The sequence below is a fragment of the Podarcis cretensis genome (genome assembly GCF_951804945.1).
Source record: "Podarcis cretensis genome assembly, chromosome: 13".
NCBI classification, from domain to species: Eukaryota; Metazoa; Chordata; class Lepidosauria; order Squamata; family Lacertidae; genus Podarcis; species Podarcis cretensis.
In genome coordinates, this window is record NC_137182.1 from 24,502,596 (window position 1) to 24,523,782 (window position 21,187).

Here is a 21,187-nt window from a genome sequence, read left to right on the forward strand (position 1 = left end):
CCCTGGACACGGGACAAAGAACACCCACAATTTCCACTCCCGTTTCTCAAAAGAGAGGAAGAGCTGGAAACGAAACTGTCATTCCCTATTTGTGAATCAGATTGCAAGCAAAGGATTCCCCCTGCCCCGCTTCCCTTTAATTCATATTTCAGTTGTATAATTCCTCTAGGGGGCTTTGAAAGCTATTCTGGTTCTGATCATGTTCACTGAAATTAAAATGCCTATGCTGAAAGTTTTGGGGTTTCTCCTTCTCTGTTGTCCACATTTAGTTCTAACCCTCACTGCATAGACACTTATCATTATCATTATCATTATCATTATCATTATCATTATCATTATCATTATCATTACAAATTGAAAAAAAAGAATGACTTAGTGCACATGGCCCTTATTGGACAGAACTGGTTTTGAAAACACCTCTTAGAAACTCAACACAGGGGGTTTCCCAGCTCTGAAACCAGGGCCAGCCCCAAGACATCTTGCCACCAGAGGAAAAGGACACATGGTACATCCCCACTGTTCTACATACACAAGCTGACCGGAGCCTTACTGCAGCACTGGCAAGGGGGCCAGCGCCCTCCATTACACCTGAGGGCAGCAGGGTGTGTGATGCACACAGTTCTGACCATTCCTTGCCTCTCATCATCTGCCGCCTGAGACAGCCGTCCCACTTTACCAAATGGCAGGGCTGGTTCTGTCTGAAACTACGGATAGTCCCATAACTCGGTTTTAGACAGCAGTCCTGCTTAGGAACGAATCCCGTGGGCATTCAGTAACACCACTGACTTCCGAGGAAAACATCCCTAGGATTGGGTGCAGATTCTTATAAGGGGAAAAAAACCTACTGAACTCTAAGATTTGCCTGGGAATTGAAAATAATAACTGGGGAGCAATCTGTAGGAGCAAATATTTGATTCTTGATTAGAGTTTCGGCAGCCTTACCATGCTATCTATAACCATCGCCACCCCAAGTAAAAGATTCTGTTCCCCTTTCAGTTTCGGAACAGGAAAGGGTAATATAATAACCTCATCAGGGAAGAATCTATTGGGAACATCTTCTGGGCAAACCCCGTTGGGAAGAGCAGACTCAAAGATGCTGTGCAGAAATTGCACTGAACATAGTAGAAGGTGGTCCGTGAGGGCAAATGGGGCATTTACACACTAATCTCAGCCTGCCCTCCCCCAGCCCCCACCCGCCTGCCTTCTAATTTACCCTTGCTTTGGTCTGGGAATCTTAATGAACCATCTGTGACATCACAGCAGCTCTGCCAACAGCAGAGGCTGCCAGGTGACCAGCTAAAAAACAAAGGTCGTAAAAGGGTGAAAATATTCTGATGAAAAATTATTTCGTTATCCAAAGAGACTGTTAATGTAGACAAATTGTTTCTGAAAAATTTTTCCCTTGGCACATCATTTAAGGGGCACTTTGGTATAGAATGAATTGCGTTCTCAGTCTGATTCCTGTTGGGAGACAGGAACCTGCCATTCAGCATTGTAGAAGACAAGAAGCATAGCTGGAGGAAAGCATTATACAAGGGAAACCATGCCAAATCTTCAAGAGATGTCTACATCTTTGGGGGTCCTTAAAAAACACACACAACCCAATACCAGATACCTGAAGACTCTGGAAGTCCAACTTAATGCACAGAGAAAATGCAGGTGCACTGTATAGAGAACTATAAGGCAAGACTGGAGTGGAGAGGAAGGGAAAAAGTCAAGGGTTAAAGTAGAGTCAGGTGGTAGGTAAAAGGTAAAGGTAAAGGACCCCTGGACAGCCAAAGGTGATTATGGGGTTGCAGTGCTCATCTCGCTTTCAGGCCAAGGGAGTCAGCGTTTGTCCACAGACAGCTTTCTGGGTCATGTGGCTGGCATGACTAAACCACTTTTGGCGCAACGGAACACTGTGATGGAAACCAGAGCACACAGAAATGCCGTTTACCTTCCCATCACAGCGGTACCTATTTATCTACTTGCGCTGGTGTGCTTTCGAACTGCTAGGTTGGCAAGAGCTGGGGCAGAGCAACAGGAGCTCACCCAGTTGTGGGGATTCAAAAAGCCGACCTTCCAATCGGCAAGCCCAAGAGGCTCAGTGGTTTAGGCCACAGCGCCACCTGCATCCCGAGAAGTTGGATGGTAATAGTGGACAGGTCAAGTGGCCAGAAGGCTCTCCGGACTGGTGGTGGTGGGTTTTTTGCACATGTAAACTGTAACATGTCATTGATACGATAATAGTACACAGGTGGTCAATGTATCCTGTACTATCCACAGTACTGTGATGCTCCCCCAATGTTATTGCTCCAGTCTTGCTGTCTGGAGGGGTCCTCTTGAGCTATGGCACAACAAAAGTAGGACCAAAAGGATCCCCAGAACAAGAAAAGTTACCGGATCTCAGCAGGAAACTCTGAGACATGCACCGACTAGGACTGAAATGTTTAAAAATCCATGATAATAATGTTGCCCATCCAAAAGCCTGCCAAACCTACCGTATTTGTCAGAAACAAAGGGGGGGGGGACACAAATGTGTACACCTCTTTCAATTTGTCTTTAGCCTTCCGAAAAGAACAAGCCTCTGTTTCCAGCCAGAGGGGGAACCTCCCCCTCCCCTCCCATAAAGCTTAACTCTGAATTTAGCCAAACATTCTGGTCCCTGAATGTAAATTGCTTTTAATGATGTAAAAGCCAAGTCTCTATATCCAACCCATTACTCTGAGCCAGCTCCAGTACATTGCACAGTTATACATCTATTATATGAAGATTAATAATTATGTTGTGCATTACGCTGTTTACTGTATGGCTGTTGGATTGTATCCTCTTTTTTTCTTTTCCTTTTTTTTTTTTTTTGCAAAATACACAAGCCCCAATTACTCCTGTTTTCATTCAAGGCAAAACCTGAAGCCTACTCCTTATCTCACTAGATATTATGGGGTGTATGTTTATAAGAGGAGAAGCTTTATTTAAAGGTTTTTGTGGATAGGGATAATAACAAACAAACAATATAAAGACCCCTCTGGGGGTTTTCAAACAGGATAGTTCTGCTTTAGGTGGTTACGTTTTAAAGTTTTTTTTAAGTAGATAAGGACATGGATACATTTTTTCTGTCTGCTTAAGAAAGAAAAGGGGGTTGGCTGTGAAAGGGTTGCCGTATTTTGAAGAGCAAAAAAGAGGACGCTACGACAGCCATTCAAAGCGAATAAATGCAATTTGTCTGAAATTTTAGTCCTGAAAATGAGGACATGTCCTGGAAAAAGAGGACACATGGCAACCCTAGATGATAAAAAAAAAATTTGCTTGCTTACTAGAACGTTGTGGTTGGGGAAATTGTTAAAAATATAAATAAATGGCTTGGGAGGCATTCTTGAAAAGTCAGACTAGGCAGAACAGCTGTTAGATAGAACTCCTTCCAATTAGAATTATTGGGTATTCATCCTGATTTGCCTGCACAAAGCTCACGTGAAGGTTGGACTATGTCCAGTATTTACTGAGCTTTCATTCTGATTTGTTTGCGGTTATGTGACTAACCATTCATCTTTGCTTCCATCTTCCTTGTAATCATTGCTTCATCCCACACTTTTCGGTGCATTTCCCCATCACTTTCCTAACCTCAAAAAGACTGGTTGTTATTGTTATAAGTGGATTGGTTGTGCTGAGGGACAGAGTGCTTTAAAAACCACTTCAGATGAGCAAACCTAAATCTCCTGGTATGCATCCAAATCTCTCCTGCAAAATGGTCTGGAGGCACCTAGAGTTTTTGCCCCTGCGTAGCTGTCTTTTCTTTAACAAATAGCCCCCCCCCCTCTCTCTCTATCTCTCTCTGTGTGTGTGTGTGTGTGTGTGTCCCCACTTTCATCCCATTGTGAGCAGCAGTTAGGGGTGGACAATTCTGATAGGGTTGATGGCAAGGGTAAGGGGTTTGTTATGTACTGAAGTTCTCACCCTGGGCCAGCAGGGGGATACTGTAGATAGTTTTCACTCAGGTCCACATATGCAAATAAGGAATTGAAAGTGATGTTCAGTGATTGGATAATAATAATAATAATAATAATTTATTATTTGTACCCCGCCCATCTGGCTGGGTCTCCCCAGCCACTCTGGGCGGCTTCCATAAAAACCAAAAATACACTAAAATATCACAGATTAAAAACTTCCCTGAACAGGGCTGCCTTAAGATGTCTTCTGAATGTCAGGTAGTTATTTATTGCTTTGACATCTGATGGGAGGGCGTTCCACAGGGCAGGCGCCACGACCGAGAAGGCCCTCTGCCTGGTTCCCTGTAGCTTTGCTTCTCGCAATGAGGGAACCGCCAGAAGGCCCTCGGCACTGGACCTCAGCGTCCGGGCAGAACGATGGAGGTGGAGACGCTCCTTCAGTTACAGAAAGTGGTTACTGTTGCATTGCAGTGGAGCTGTATATAAGCAGGCTGGCTGAACCCTTCAGTTCAGTTCTGTTCTGGCCTGTGAATAAATAAGAGCTGTTTGAAGAATCGCTGTGTCATCTGATATGTTCACCCACAATTTAACAGGGTTAAAGCCCCTTTTCCTCCTCACCACAGTCCTAGTGCCCCACAGTCACCATGTCTGCTATTTTGGATTTGAAATGCCACTCAGGGGCTCTCTAGATGTCGTTTACATTGTGCACTCATGATGATATATGTGATCCCTCTTTCAGTACAGTTCTTGTTATTATTTATTAACTTTCTATGCCGCCCTTCATCTGAGGATCACAGGGGTGGTTTACAATATAAAAGCACAAAAATACATAACAAAGTACAGTCGTACCATGGCTCCTGAATGCCTTGGGAGTCGAACGTTCCGGCTCCCAAACGATCAAAAACCGCAAGTGAGTGTTGCGGTTTGCAAACATTATTTGGAACCCAAACGTCTGATGGGGCTTCCACAACTTCTGATTGGCTGCAGAAGCTTCCTGCAGCCAATCAGAAACTGTGCTTTGGAAGTCGAATGGACTTCCGGAATGGCTTCTGTTCGATTGTAAAACACAAAATCAATACTGCCCCACCCCAGTTTGAAAGGCCATAGATTCTCGGCACATGCAAAGTTTTAATGGTGGGGCATACTGTTTTGTTGTTGATCTGCGCATGTGCTAGAACTTCCTGTCGAAAACTTGTAACCTTTTATATCACATAGGTTCCCATTTATTTATTTTTTTGTCCTGCTATCGTTGCACTATGGTGCAAGAGTGCCCCTTCCAGATAGCAGTAATGTGACAACATCATTGGAGAAGCATTGCAGGACAACTAATAAAGCGGATTGAGGATCTGTATAAATTCACCACTCATGCTCTCTGATTGCATAAATGACATGTTGCAGAATATATCCAGAAGAAGAAAAGAAAAGAAAAAACAATAGTGTAGAGGGGCCCTCGGTTTTAAAATATTAACGCATTTAATGCAATGTGCATTTTGACCCCGAGTTCTCACGTATTCCCATGTATTCCTAATAAGGAGGGGTTGTTTGACTGAAGCCGAATGGGAGTTTTGCTACATCACAAGAGATGGAGTTCTAGAATGCAGAATGTAGTTGGGAAGCGTGGTTTTGACCTAATGTTGGGTATCTCTCCTAGAAGTTGTGCGCTGTTGGTGCAGCCTTAAAATGTAGGATCTTGGGAGAAGCAGAGCTGTCAAAATATGAGCCTGGGATGACTTTTAAAGATTCTGGAACTAAGACAAGACTGTATCATGTGGATGGACATAATCTGACAGCTAGTTTTTTCAGAGGGCTCTCTACTGAACTGAAGAAGCCTTGATAGAAGTTTCAGCCTTTTGCTGGGAGAGACGGTGTGCAGAACAAGGTCTGTCTTCCCTCCCTTTGAAGACTGGGATGAAGAATCTATGGATCTGAAGGAGAAACCAGACAGGTGAGATATCTGTTTCAGGGGTGGTGGTACATATTGTGAAGACTACTGTACTATGATGCCCCTTTCCATCTCAAGAATATGGCCTTGGGTGTGAGAATGAGCATCGCCACCCTTCTCCAGCATTCTGGCCAATCAGATGCATATGGGGGGGTGGGCTTTTATCTATCCACTTTCTGCATACCTGTACTATGTGTAAGGTTATAAACTTCCATCCTGTCACCTTTCACAGGCCTTTTCTCAAAGTTTTCTCATAGTGCATTGTATCCATTATAGCTGCTTTAGAGAGATAAATTAAACAGGTGCAAGATTCATGAGTATAGAGATGAAATACAGTGGTACCTCGGGTTAAGTACTTAATTCGTTCCGGAGGTCCATTCTTAACCTGAAACTGTTCTTAACCTGAAGCACCACTTTAGCTAATGGGGCCTCCTGCTGCCGCTGTGCTGCCGCTGCATGATTTCTGTTCTTATCCTGAAGCAAAGTTCTTAACCTGAAACACTATTTCTGGGTTAGCGGAGTTTGTAACCTGAAGCGTATGTAACCCAAGGTACCACTGTACTGAAGTTGCACCTTTGAATTTGAGGATCTTGTGCACTTTTAAGAGAGCACAGGAGAAAAGAGTGGCAAGCCAAGCTAGGGATTAACGGAGCACATGGTCGCCCAAATTATGGAATGAGGGTAAAGGGCACTTCTGAACATGTGCCGAATGCACAGCCCTTTTGCCACCAGGTAGCCTACTAACTATATTCATACTGTATATCTGAAAATGTACCCTAAAACGCATCTCCATCCCTAGGACTGAATGCTGGTTCAAGTCAAGCCCTCCCTCTTGACTTGTGAATGATAAACAGGTGGAATTATATTTTGACAGAGCCAGCTTCAGTTTGCATGGGAATAGCTTTAGAACCATTTTGTGAAACACGAGCTTGCATACTCCTCTATCAATCCCCATAGGTAGTCAAATATCTATTTTATTTATTGCATTTATATCTCACCTTTTTCTCCAAGGAGCTCAGGGTGGCATACATAGTTTTCCCATCCTCATTTCTTCCCCACAACCCTGGGAGGTAGGTTAGGCTGAGAGGCAGCGAATGGCCCAAGGTCACCCAGTGAGCTTCATGGCTGAGTGTGGATTTCAACCTTGGTCTCCCAGGTCCAAGTTTGACACTCTTAACCAGGGGTCAGCAAAAATTTTCAGCAGGGGGCGAGTCCACTGTACCTCAGACCTTGTGGGGGGCCGGAATATATATATATATATATATATATATATATATATATATATATATATATTGGGGGGGGGATGAACAAATTCCTATGCCCCACAAATAACCCAGAGATGCATTTTAAATAAAAGCATACATTCTACTCGTGTAAAAACATGCTGATTGCTGGGCCGTCCGCAGGCTGGATTTAGAAGGTGATTAGGCCGGATCCAGCCCCCGGGCCTTAGTTTGCCTTCCCATGCTCTTAACCAGGGGGCAGCAACCTTTTTCAGCTGTGGGCCAGTCTACCATCCCTCAGACCATGTGGTGGGCCGGACTATATGGGGGGTGGTGAACGAATTCCTATGCCCCACAAATAACTCAGAGATGCATTTTAAATAAAAGGACACATTCTACTCATGTAAAAACACCAGGCAGGCCCCACAAATAACCCAGAGATGCATTTTAAATAAAAGGACACATTCTACTCATGTAAAAACATGATTCCTGAACCGTCCACAGGCCGGATTGAGAAGGCGATTGGGCCGCATCTGGCCCGCGGGCCTCAGGTTGCCTACCCCTGCTCTCTACCATTAAACCATACTGGCTCTTACATAAAAGTACAGTAAGGCTTAATCTTGCCCAAATTGCACACTGCGGTTTAACTGGAGCCTGCATTGAATACTAGGCTTTTGCCTTGAAATGTGAAATTGTAATGGGGGTGCCCCTGAGCATGTGCTGAATGCCTTCCCTTGTTATGTACCAGTCATCACTTTAGCACAGCGAGGATTTGAGGAATTCCAGGTCACAAGGCAGGACTCCCAGAGTATTTAACCCCTGCTGCTCTCATGCTGAGATGTTGGTATGGATAAAATATATGTAATTTTGCCTATTTCATATCTTTTGTTGTGGCTACCGAAAGCGGGTGCCATTTTGCCTACTCTCAGCTTCCAAGTCTCGTTGCTGGCTGTGCTGCGGAAAAGCTGCATCCATGTGATTTCTGCCTGTTAGGTACCTGCGAATCAATAATGCATCAATCCCTAGACAGGGCGGCCATATGTCTGGATTTTCCCAGGTGTGTGTGTGTGCAATTTCCGAAATGTGGAGCTTTGTCCTGGGTGTTAGGCAACTTTTGAGTCTTCCTAATCGGGTTGAATACTGCCAACCTAGCAGTTCGAAAGCATGTCAAAATGCAAATAGATAAATAGGTACCCCTCTGGCGGGAAGGTAAACGGCGTTTCCGTGCATTGCTCTGGTTTGCCAGAAGCAGCTTAGTCATGCTGGCCACATGACCTGGAAGCTGTACGCCGGCTCCCTCGGCCAATAAAGCGAGATGAGCGCCGCAACCCTAGAGTTGGCCACGACTGGACCTAATGGTCAGGGGTACCTTTACCTTTATAGTAGGGAAAACATAACTATTACAGGTAATGTGCCTTGGAAGAATGTGTATATTACTCAGAATATAGGTATATTTTCAAAAAGTAAAGTCCATCGAAAAATCGCGGTTTTTTGGCTCAAGAACTTTCGCGGAGGTCCTTTTTGAAGTATGGCAACCCTACTTTTGGGGGGTTAGTGTTAGGATGGAGGGCGGGGCTTTCCACGAATGGGGTGGGTCTAACCAAGAGTCTGGCAGCATCGGCCGGAGAGCGCGGCTTGGGAACATCTGTTTGCATTCGAGCTTGGAAGGAACAGCTGGGACTAGTGCGCAGGAGGCGGAGGGAGGAGCGTCTGCGCGCGCGCAGCGTAGAGAGGAGCCGCAGCCGCGGACGGGCTGGTCACATTGGAGAGCGCATCATCGGGCGCATCAGCGGAAAGGGAAGTCGGAGGGCGTGCACACCCACTGCTCGGGCGGGCCCCTAAGCGACCAGGCAAGCCAGCAAGCCAGCAAGCAAGCAAGCGAAAGCCTTGAGCTTTTTGGGACAGCCGATCTGGATCCGGGGCCGGCCTCCCCGTCCAGCTTGCTTGGCGAGGCCCGCTCGCCTTTTGCTCCATGCAATGCACCGCCTCCCTTAGCGCGATGCAGCGGGCCGGAGGAGGAGCAGCGGCGGCGGCCGCGGCGGCGGCGGAGCCCGGAGGCGGCGGAGGCGGCGAAGCGGTTGCAGCGGCGGCGGCCTCGTACCGGGTGCTGAGCCGCTTGCTGGGCTACGGCGGGGCCGAGTCAGCCGCAGCCGGGTTGGCGCTCGGCGGAGCCGTCGGGGAAAGCTCCGCTGCCGTCGCCGGGGATCGTGGAAGGGCGGGCGGGCTCCGAGGCTCGCAGCTGCTGGTCTTCCGCCCCGGCGAAGCGGGAGAGCCGTCGGGGGTTTCCCCGTCCGCCTGCCTGCCCACGCCTTCGACGCCTCGACCGCCCTCGGAGCTGCTGTGCGCCAGGCACCGGTGCGCTCTCCTGGACGCGCCGAAAGGCGAGCCTGGAGGGGGACGATGCTGGAGCGGAGCGGCTGGCGGCCTCCTCTTCCCCCCGGGGGCCGGCCTGGAGTTGCAGCTGGCCGCCTTGGGGCTACACCAGGCTCCCCCGACGGCCCCGGGAGGGCCGGGCAAGCCTCCCGGAGATTGCCCGTGCCTGAGCCTCTTGCCTCCGCCGCCTCTAGCCCCTCCGCCCACGATGCCCTTGTTGCCCCCGGGGGAAGAGACCAGCGACGCCCTGCTCGTGTTAGAAGCTCTCGGCCCCGACGAGGAAGACGAAGAGGAGGTGGAAGCGGCTGTCGGGCAGGCAGATTCCTCCAGCCCGGTCGTCGCGGCGGGTAGCCGCTTCCAAGCACCCGCTGCTGCAACCACCACTACCTCGGGTTCTCCTCCTCCACCACCTCCGGCAGGCCCGGTGCCCGCCGTCGGAGGCAACCGCCCGAGCTCCTCCGCCGCCCCCTCGAGGAAAGGCTCCTTGAAGATTCGCCTGAGCCGCCTTTTCCGCACCAAAAGCTGCAGCGGAGCGTCGTGCAACCCGACAACCCCCGCTGGTGCACGTCGGGCCGGGGAGAGGGAGCTGCTGCAAGCCGCAGCCCCCCGAGCCACCTCCGGCACGGCAGGGAGCCTCCCCGATGTGTCCCACCCAGGGTGTCGGGAGCAAGAGTCGGGCAGGTAAGAGGAAAGAAAAAAAAGGGGGGGTGAGGAGAGGAAAGCTGGAGATCTGGCAAGGGACCGTCTGTTGGAGGAGTATCCTGGGTGTCAAAGGCTGAGACTGAGACTATGCTTGTAACCGTGGATTCTCAGGTGCTTGTTTCCTGGCTATGGATTCAGGTAGGGAGTCTGTGAAGCAGGGGGGCCAACTAGAATAAAATATGGGGGGCCCAGGTAAGCCCTACCCTGCATAATTGAACACACGGCTTCCGCACCCACACCATTTGAATGACAATGTCCATTGACTTTGGGGGGCCCTGCTCCCTCCAATATTTTATTGGGGGAGCGCAAAGGAACCTCAGGCTCCAGGAGTTGGCTCCTATGCCGTGAAGGATAGATAATTTAGTTCTTGGCTTTTCTTGGGCAGCACCTCAAAAGAGAAGAGACAATCTGTCCCCCCCCCCCCCCCAAAAAAAAAATAAGTCTTCCTGGCTTCCACTTGGGATTAGGAGATTCCGCTTCCCACCCTTCTATCTGCAACCACCAATGGTTTGCATGCAGAAGGTCCCAGGTTCACCTGCTGCTCCATCCAGTCTTTTGACTGAAAGAATCTTCTCTCCAGTGTCTGGAGAGCCACTGCCAGACATCTAGGTAGACCAATGTCCTGAGCTGTTATGATGCATCTTTCTGTGTTCTGTTAGAACTCCTAAGCCAGGCTTCCTCAAACTCGGCCCTCCAGATGTTTTGAGACTACAATTCCCATCATCCCTGACCACTGGTCCTGCTAGCTAGGGATCATGGGAGTTGTCGGCCAAAAACATCTGGAGGGCCAAGTTTGAGGAAGCCTGTCCTAAGCCCTGAATACCAAAGGAGGACTTCACTGGTGACTTTGGAGGCTGGAGTTCTCTGGTGGCGAAAGGCTAGAAGCTGTGAACTGCCTGGAAGGCGTTCACACTTGTTTCCCTTTTCCTCGTGGAACAGGAGAGGCCTCTCACTGGATTCTCTCAAGATGTGCAAAACCTTTGACTGAAAAGGAACACCCTGGTGTTAGGCAGCAGAGCAGGGGGAGCCAACATGGTGCCCACTGGATGTTGTGGACTACAACTCCCATCAGCTCCAATAGCTAGGAATGATGGGAGTTGTAGTCCACCACATCCGGAGGGGCACCACGTTGGGTTACACACAATCTCAAGGTGAGGGGTAACACACAGCATGGGAACCAGTAGATAAACAATGACTGGTGGGTTTTCTGTTTTTAATTGTCGCTTGGCAACGTAACTAAAGGTGGCTTATCTGAGACCTAGTGTTGTGTTTTCCAGTTGTGGACAGAAGGCTTTAAGGTTGAGGGAACTAAACATGGATTTTCTCTGTGAGGCATAGGAGTGTTTTTTAAAGAAAAGGCCTTTGCTAATTTCACTATCCTAAGGGCTTAAGAGTAAATACTCTTGTGTTCAGGTGTTGGAATAGTAGTTCACAGTGGTGGTATGGTGGATTTGCCAGTTTTTGAGGCCTAGATGTTTCGATGGAGAAATCAGAGTTCAAGGAGCATTGCATAGTAGGACGAGACTGGCCTAGTTGTAATTTTTCAGTTACATTTAGCGATAGTTCTTTATAAATAATAAAATTATTAGTATTATTGATGCTGTAGCACAGGTGTACCCTCCAGACATTAATGAACTACATCTCCCATCAGCCCTAGCAAGCATGGCCAATGGCCAGGGATGATGGGAGCTGTAGTTCAGTAGCATCTGGAGGGCCTTTGGTTCCCCACAACCACTGTGCTGCAAAGCTTTCTTAGTATAATTTATTATTTTTATCCTTAAAGCAATAGAGAGGCTAATGGACTCTTCTGGGCATAAAGCAGAGCATATAACTCTGGGGTTCACGAACCATTTCTCAACTTTGTAGGTTACAGCTGGTGATTAGTATAAATTCTCTTTGGTCTGTTCTTTCACAGCTCAGTGGTAGAAGATGTGCTTTCCATTCAAAAGTTCCCAGGCATCTCCAGTAAATGGTGCTGGTGGAAAAGGGCATGGAAGGGCCTCTTTGCCTGACACCTGCCAGTCACAGTGGAAAAGTCTGGGATAAAGAGACCGGTGGTTTGGTTAGGGCAGCTTTATTCATATACCATATGTTGAAAAACCAAGGGTGTGTTTGTGTGTGTGTGTGTACAGTGGTACCTCGGGTTACATACGCTTCAGGTTACAGACTCTGCTAACCCAGAAATAATACCTCAGGTTAAGAACTTTGCTTCAGGATGAGAACAGAAATCGTGCTCTGGTGGTGCGGCGGCAGCAGGAGGCCCCTTTAGCTAAAGTGGTGCTTCAGGTTAAGAGCAGTTTCAGGTTAAGAACGGACCTCTGGAACAAATTAAGTACTTAACCCGAGGTACCACTGTATGTGTGTGTTTATTTCTTACAATTATTTTACACCCTGCCTTTCAGAATACAAACCCTTCTGAGGCAGCTTACGAGAAGTATTAACTACCACTACTTTTTGTTTTAGGGCCCGTGTGTGTGTGTGTAAATGGGTGTATGTAAGACAGAAAGCAGGGGTGGTAGAGTGGAAAGACCCATAATTATTCGTTTTACTTAAAAAGCCATTCCTATTCCAATGGAAACTGGAGTTTGCTAGATTCCTGGGTTTGTATCTCTACTTAGATTTGAAGTTTGCCACTCACTCTTAGCTAGTTCTTGCTGAGGGGATGGGCTTGTGTCTGGTTCGTACCAATTCAGATTGCGTATGAGGTGTTGCATGATGGACTCCTCCTCCTCAACAATAATGCCAAAATGCTGGTTTTCTTTCTGGAGGAATTGCACATGTTCATGGAGGAATATTCCACCATGTTGACCTCTCCTTCCATGCTGTGTGGTTCAACCCAGGTACAGATTTGTCATCTCTGTGAGGACTGGGCCATTGCACCTCCTTCTTCACAGGGGTATTGTGAATATAAAATATAGGAGGGGGTCAGGTATCCCGAACTTTTTGGTAGAAGGGTGAGAGAAAAACGAAATCAGTATAGCAATATGAAGAAGACACGTTTTGGGACTAATGCTCCAAAGGGAATCATGCGAAGAAAGAACATCTTATGTCTTTGAGACAGAGTTGAAGATACTTTTGAAGGATATTTTGTTGAGTAAATTGGGTTTATGCCACCCTCCACACTCTCTAGAGAGGTAGGGTCTCACTCTTTGGAGGTCTTCATGGACAGCCACCTCTTGTGTATGGTGTAGCTCTAGATTCCCTGCATCGAGGAGGGACTAGGGGGCCTACAAGGCCCCTTCCAACTCTGGCCACATCTACATTTGAAGCACATGCCCTCCTGCAAAGAATCCTGGGAGCTGTAGTTTAAAAGTGCCAGGAATTGTAGTTCGGGGGGGGGGGAGCCACAGTTCCCAGGATTCCTTGAGGGGGAATTCATATGGATGTGATCTCTAACTCCAGGCATAGTTGGCATGGATGGGTTCCATTTTGTGTTCAAGGGGTGACTGGCTTTCACCTCTGAAGTGTGAGAAAATTCCCACCCAAAATCAAATAGGATTTTTTTCCCCCCTGGGCTGAACTTTGTTTCTGTCTAGTTATCTGTTGCTCTCACTTACAAAATGTGGCTTGAGTTATCTATGGACGCCCCCCGCCCCCCGCAAAGCATTTATGTCATTTTTCTCTGCTCTGCGCTTACTTATGGGTTTCTGAACTTCAGAGGTTAATGGCGAAGGAAGGGTCCGAGAGTCCAAAAGGAAAATGCTCCTGTCCCATGTTAACAGCAGACTTTTTTTTCCTTTTAGGGGTTGAGAATGGGGCTCAAAACCCAGAGATAACTCCAACCCAACACAAGCAGACTTGAAAATAGCCACGTTCTATAGAATTGATTTCATTTGCCCACATATAAAGAAGTTCTTATACTTTTGGAGGAGCTTATCTCATCTTGCTCCAGGATGTTTATGAATCACAGTTGTGTCTCGGGGCACAAAAATACCTTGTGATCTTTGCCCAGAGGAGCAACGAGGATGCTTTACCAACCAAAGTTTGGCTGACCAAACTGATGCCAAAATGGCAAAACGTAACAGGTGTAACAAGAAACCAAGGGGGACAAAATTAATTAAAGAGTGGGAAACATTTGTGGTAATGCCTGAAAAATTATGGTATGCAAGCAAGTGCCTTGGTAGGGTTAACTTAAATCGATCAGCTTAAATTATGATCAAAGATAAACTGCAGAATAACTTAAAAATGGAGTAAAGTGGAAAATGCTGTGTTAAAAATTTAAATAAGACAAGAAACCACAAAAGGTGGGAAGGGAAGTATTATGTATTGGAACCATGTGATTGTAAGGTGTGTATTTGTAAATTTTTGAAAACTGAGTATATATGTGTGTATGTATATAACACCTTTTCATCTTAAGGCATTTCAGTTACCTCATATACACCACAACTTTAAAACACACACCTCCAAAGGAAAAATTCTGGGAATTGTAGTTTAAGGTTGCTGGGAATTGTAGCTCTGAGGGGTAAACAACCCTTTCCAGGGTTCTTTGGGGCTCGGTGTGTGCTTTAAATTTATGGTGCGTACTGGAATAATTTGTGATTTGTGTGCACTGTGGTCTACACTTCTGTTCCACTGTTTGATTTTTGCTGCTGGGAGAAGAAGGTGGCCTAAATTACCACCGATTTGTCAGCGTGGCCCCTTGGAAAATTGGCTATTTAAAAATGTGTGATAGAATACGGTTTCCTGTTAACGAACACTGACATAATTTGTGGCGTCTAGCCACATTTTCTATTTGTGGTTTCTGGGCCCAGAAAATGGAGTACCATTGCAAATGTCCCTTGCTCCGCTCTGCTCCGCCCCCCCCATTGATGATTAAAAGTTAGATTTGGGTGGTGGGTGCGCTTTCAAATTAAGCACACCTGTGCAATGGCTGAACTGATGGCACGGTCAGTGAGAGTAAAAAAAGGATAGACCCTCTTCACTCACACTTGTCTGTGGTTAAAGATGGCTGGGAAGGGATGTGTTTATTAGGACTGGGCGATATATCGTCCAAAACTGGTTTGAAGTCCATATTTGTGATAATTGGTTTCATAATTTTTGACTTGGCAATATATTGCAGACTATGGTGTATGTGTACTAAATTACGATTCAGGAAAAAAACATGAAGCCAGCCAATGCCTCTACATAGCTCCATCCTTATTTCGGACATTGTGATACATCATTATATTGCGATGTCTAGCTGGTGATATATCATAACACTGAAAGCCAGATATGACCCAGCCCTTATGTGTATATCTCTGTATAGAGTGGGACGCAGGTGGCGATGTGGGTTAAACCACAGAGCCTAGGGCTTGCCGATCAGAACGTTGCTCGGTCCCTGCTCCTGCCCACCTAGCAGTTCGAAAGCAAGTCAAAGAGCAAGTAGATAAATAGGTACCGCTCCAGCGGGAAGGTAAACGGCGTTTCCGTGCGCTGCTCTGGTTCGCCAGAAGTGGCATAGTCATGCTGGCCACATGACCCGGAAGCTGTACGCCGGCTCCCTCAGCCAGTAAATTGAGATGAAGTCCGCAACCCCAGAATCATCTGCAACTGGACTTAATGGACAGGGGTCCCTTTACCTTTACCTTTATGTATGGAGTGGGAAAGGGTGCAGTCAAAGCCGCTCTCACCAATAATAGCGACATTACCATAGAAATTGACCTTCCTTGAAAAACAAATGGTTTTTTTTTAAATGTCATAAAAGTAGTTTGAAAAATCCAAGCATAAAAAGGGCAGAAGTTGCAGAACAAGAGCAGGTTGATGTTTCATGAGCAAGCAAGCGTCATTTGTTTCCTGCCCTTCTAACATCTTTAACACAGAAATCCAGTTGACTCTGTAAAGTGACCACAACTTCTAAGGGAAACCTTATTGGGGTGCTAATGCCCCTGAAGAATGCCAGTCTTTCACCTTGGATACTAGTGATTCCTCAAATCGCTTCTGGTTAGATTGAGTTTAATAACTGCCACCATGGGGTCTAGAAGCTTCGTTGCATCTTAATTCTTAATGATGGGGGCCCAGAGGCCAGATGACGGCGCAGCCTTCTGATAGCTGAGGCGTGCAATTTTTTTTTTCTGAATTAAAGCCAGGAGCCTGCTTCATTCTCCCAGGTGGAAAATTATATTCAAGGTGTGTTTTAGAGTAAAACCTCAAACTCCCTAAATCAGCATCTTGGGCTGAATGGACAGAATGATTGGGTTTGTCTTATTTACTTAGATATTTTCACCCTGGCTCCCCTACCCTTTTTGAGGCAGCTTATGAGTTAACAATGCAGCATGATACCATTCATGCCTACTTGGAAGTAAGCCTCATTCAGCCAAATGACACTACCAGGTAAATGTGCATAGGAATGCAGCCCTATGAGGTTGCAAACCAGCCTGTGTTGAAATAGTGTCCTTGTTGCAGCTACCCTCTCCCTATGCTCCTTATAATCAGATAATATAATTCAAAAGCAGAGTTTTTGGATCTCTTGAGGCAGCATTCGTGGGTAGAAGGATGGAGCCTTTGAGAGGGGAACAGACACCCAGCATTGTCTTATTTACAGGCTCACCTGTCCGTCTTTTTTATAGAAAACAGAGATTGATGCGAACGCAAAGTGCCTTTTCTCCAGTTGCTTTCGGTCCCCTCTTCACGGGTGAGTGTCAAGCTTGATTTCTCTCTCCTTTTCCCTTGAAGGAAGTGCTTGTGGTTTTATTATTCTGTGCATGTATAATGTGTTGCTGTGGGTCTTTAAACCTAAGAATAGTAGCACTTTTATTTTATTTTTTAAAAAAACCCATAACTAGCTTTGGAGTGATTTTGCCTTTTTTTTGGGGGGGGGGGAAACATGTGCTGTGCCCCTTCTCACTCTGCTTGTCCACCCCCATGCCATTCCATCCCGCTTTGCAATCCAGATTTGTGTTGAGGCACTACAAATCCTTGGAAGGGGGCTGCGTGATGACATCCTTACATTTTTATTATATCTCAGTGTAAGCATTTAAAAAATACTTTGTGCGCATATGTGTCTGTGCGTGATATGTAATAAAACATATCTTTGCAAACGCATGGCAGGATGAGACTACTCCTGGAGCCCAGCCTCCCTCATCCCAGCCGGCATAACCAGTGACCATGGATGATGGGAGTTGCAATTTAGCAACATCTGGGGACCCAGGATGGGGAAAAGGCTGCTTTAGAGAGTCCTTCCTCTTGCATTCTGGGGAGAGGGGTGGCAGCAGAAAACACTTCGTAAATCAGGGTGTCCAGTTGCTCCAGCTTTACCCAGGATACTCTAAAATTCACCACTATCAGTAACTATCCCTAATTCCTGATCAGAGTCAACCAGTCCCTTGTGGATTAAGGGACTTTATCAGGGTGCAAACAATTCTGCCAGCAACTCACCTATATATAACAGCCCCAGGCTTCTTTAGGAGGAAGGGCTGAAAGGAAATTTAATAAATAAATACACTAACCCTCTGCCTGAGTTAGGTTTAATCTCAGTAACTAGGCTGAGAGGACATTAGTGTGGTGCTAGGAAAATTTACATAGGCTCACCCAGATCAGAGAATATTATTATTATTATTATTATTATTATTATTATTAGCTTTAAAAGGTTAGTGGTTAAAAAAATAAACCCACAAAATCAGAGATCACAGAGTTGCATCTAAGGAAATGCAGAGGGCAAAATGCTGATTCTAACTTCTACCAGTTCCCTACTTGGTGTAACAGCAAGTAGGTTGCAGTTCAGTGTAACTATGGAGGACCTGTAGGAAAAGGCAGTGCTTTGGAGTCGGACACCGAAAGTGTCTCTCCGCCCTTGTGGCAGAGGATGCATTTGAGAATCTAGGGAGCGCAGGATCTGACTCCATTCCAAACACCAAAGGAGGGCAAGCCTACGCGATCTATGGCTTGTTGTGTTCCATGGCGGTTACTCCAAAGTTGCAATAGGAAGCGTGGCTTTGACTTCAACGCTGGAGAATAACTTGATTCATTTCCTGGTTTCAAATATAGGTCAGGGCAAGTTTATGCTCGTCTTATCCATTGCGTATTGTTTGGGGTGGGGAGATCATCACCAGGTGTATTACGGGCTGTTACTCAGCTGTTTAGAAAGGAAGGCAGGGTGGCCCATTCAGATACACACCATCAGATGGTGATCGTTAATTTCTATCATTAACATTCCAGGGATACAGGGTTGCTTTCCATGCAAGTCTTACTCAGAGTAGACCCGTTGAAATTAATAGGCATGACTAACTTGGGGACCATTAATTTCAGTGGGTCTGCTCTGAGTAGCACCTAGCTGAATGCAGCTTGTGGTTTCTACGTTTGCTCTATTTAGACAGTGCACAGATTAAGCTCTTCAATTTAAAGGGTGTGTGTTTTATGGCATTTCAGTGTTGTTCAACGTCACCCCTCTTCGAGATGTCTAGAAATCTTCTAAATTTGACAAGTCACGAAGGAGAGCTGGGTGCAGTTGCTTACTGGCAAGGGAAAAGGCACTCTGCACATGTTTATAGGCAGCTGCATCAGATGATCGCAGGCCTGGCAGTGAAAAGTACCTCCTGGGGATTGGGTGCTGGTTTAAATGCAAGTCCCTGGGATGCTGTTGGTTCTAATATCTACTTTCTCCACATCTTCCTAGGTGAGACAGTGTCTTTGGTTGATGTCGACATCTCCCAGCGCGGTCTGACGTCCCCACACCCTCCGACGCCGCCACCTCCCCCACGGCGAAGCCTCAGCCTTTTGGGTACTGCTTGTCTCTTGAACTACCTTTTGCGAAACTGCACATTTCGCCCAGAGTCCTCCCTCCCTCCCTCTTCCCCCCCAAGAATAGGCCCTGCCCCATCTTTCCCATCTGCTGCTTTGTAATGATCTTTTTCAGTGAACGGAAGGAAGCCTCTTAAAACCCATTTGGTGTGTAGCACTTCACAGCCTTTGGGTTTTTGTTCTCGGAGAAGCCGCCTCGTGTCATCTTCTGTGCTCTCTTCCTCCCCCTCATCCCCAAATCCTGCGCAGCACAACCAAAACCGGAGCCAAGAAGTTAAATTCAGCAGCCTTTATGTATTATGCAAAGTTGCATGTTTGTTTTGCATAATTTCACTGCTTTTGCTACCCATGGTGGAAGAGTCAAATAGGTCACACTGATCTCTTTCCCTTCACTCCTGGAATTCCTGTTCATAGCCTTTTTGGCTATTGAGATACTGCTTAGTGTTGCCCCCCCCCCCCCCGGTGTATTTTTTAAAAAAACAAACCCACGTATTTACATAGTTACAATGTCCAGAAGCTGGCTTGCTTTCAAAAAAGAAAAGGATAACAGATTCTTGCAGATGGATCATTTGTGTGCATACTTGCAAACAAGTTCATATATAATTATAAAATGGTGCAGCAATAGAACTGTTGGCACATTTGCAAAGCTAAGCAGGGTCCGGTATGGTTTCGCATTGGATGGGAGTCTGTGTGTTGAAATTCCTGCATTTCGGGAGGTTTGGACTAGATGACTCCCAGGGTCCCTTCCAACTCTTACGATTCTATGATCAGAGATGGGGAACCTGTGGCCCTCCAAATGTTGCTGGACTCCAGCCCCCATCAGCCCCAGCGAGCGTGGTCAGGGATGATGGGAGCTATCTTAGCCCTGCCAGATTTAAGCATACACATCTGCCTGCACCTGCCCATTTTGTTCCATCTAGCTCAGAAACTTTGGCAGCATTTATTATATGTGCAGCCTTAAATTCAATTTCCTTTCTAAAGCTCAGAAGCAGTTGTGTCTCTTTGAATGGACTCGTATCCCCGCACTTGCGCCAACCTCTCGTTTTATGTTGGGCATCAGATCTTCCCCTTGAACAGCTGGAAATGCACTTGGATTTTCCACCCTTTAGGATGAATGAACTTCCTGCATCGCGCTTTATGCACTCCTTTTGTGCGTGGGAGGCTGGCGACAAGAGAGGGCTGGCGCTTTAACAAAGGAGATGGTACGAAGTGCATAGAAAGCTAGTTGCTATAGAAAGTTTTAGGCTAGATCAGGGTTTCCCAAACTTGGGTCTCCAGCTGTTCTTGGACTACAACTCCCATCATCCCTAGCTAGCAGGACAAGCGGTCAGGGGTGATGGGAATTGTAGTAAAAAATAAAAACAAACCACAGCTGGACACCCAAGTTTGGGAAACGCTGAAGTAGGTGTTACAAGAGATAGGCATCATCACTTGCTGCTACGGGTAGGACTATGGGCAGCATGGTATCATGTCAGTGTTACAATAAAGCAGGGACCTTTCACATTCCTTCCTGGTTGTGGGTGAGGCCAGAATGCACAGGGTGCAATGTTGTGTTCTAGCCACGCAAGCCAGAAGTTTCTATGTGTGTGTGCACACGCATATCTCTCCCATCTTCCACCCAAGCGAGCAGCAGTAGGTATTATCCCAGGTCAAGGGCACTTTCCAGCCTGGCAAAAGCAGTCAAGGAAGGGGAAAAGCAGGCCAGTGATGAAGGAAGTACCGTTTGGAGAGAGCCCCGAGGGGCCAGATGGACAGCTGTGTTTGGCTCCTGTGCCTGAGGTTTCCTGCTATATAAAGCCAGGCAGAGTAGCAGCATTGCCAGCGTCTAAAGTGGGTGTGGGGGGTGGGACTTGTGGCCCTCCAGATGCCAGGGATAATGCAACATCTGGAGGGACGCAGGTGCCCCATCTTTGAAATGAAGCTTCTATGCATTTTAAGCCAGGAAGCCCTTTTTCGGGGGAACACTGAGTCAGGCCTGTTTGGCATGTCCTCCACCTTTGCAGATAGAACCAGCCAACTGTGGGTTATGGCTTGGCAGGTGCTTGTGGGCTCCTCCTCCCTATTTTGCAGTCACAGACAAAGCCAGGAAGTTTCGCTGAGTCCCTTGGTGGGCATGTCTGGTGGGCTGTGCTGGCGTGGCTGAACCTTCCAAGCTGTTACACCTGCTTTCTATAAAATATAGCTATTCTATTAAAAAAAAAAAACACCCACCAGCCCACCTTCAGCATCTCTCAGATTTAAACGGATTCCTTGGTGCAGCGATAAAATTGCCTGCACATTTGCAAAGCTAAGCAGGGTTTGGTATG

General features: G+C 46.8%; 1 protein-coding gene across 2 annotated transcripts in view; it reads left to right on the plus strand.

Moving 5' to 3' along the window:
- The first annotated feature begins 8,854 nt into the window (after positions 1-8,854).
- Positions 8,855-21,187, plus strand: part of SOCS7 (suppressor of cytokine signaling 7) — a 32,095-nt gene continuing 19,762 nt past the window's right edge. Inside the window, exons 1-3 of one of the 2 annotated variants that reach the window (XM_079949556.1) lie at positions 8,855-10,145; positions 16,712-16,776; positions 18,757-18,861. In XM_079949556.1, the coding sequence (XP_079805682.1) occupies positions 9,064-10,145; positions 16,712-16,776; positions 18,757-18,861 (1,252 nt within the window). In that variant the 5' untranslated portion in view covers positions 8,855-9,063. The remainder of the gene's footprint in view (positions 10,146-16,711; positions 16,777-18,756; positions 18,862-21,187) is intronic. The other variant, XM_079949557.1, reaches the window with a different exon arrangement.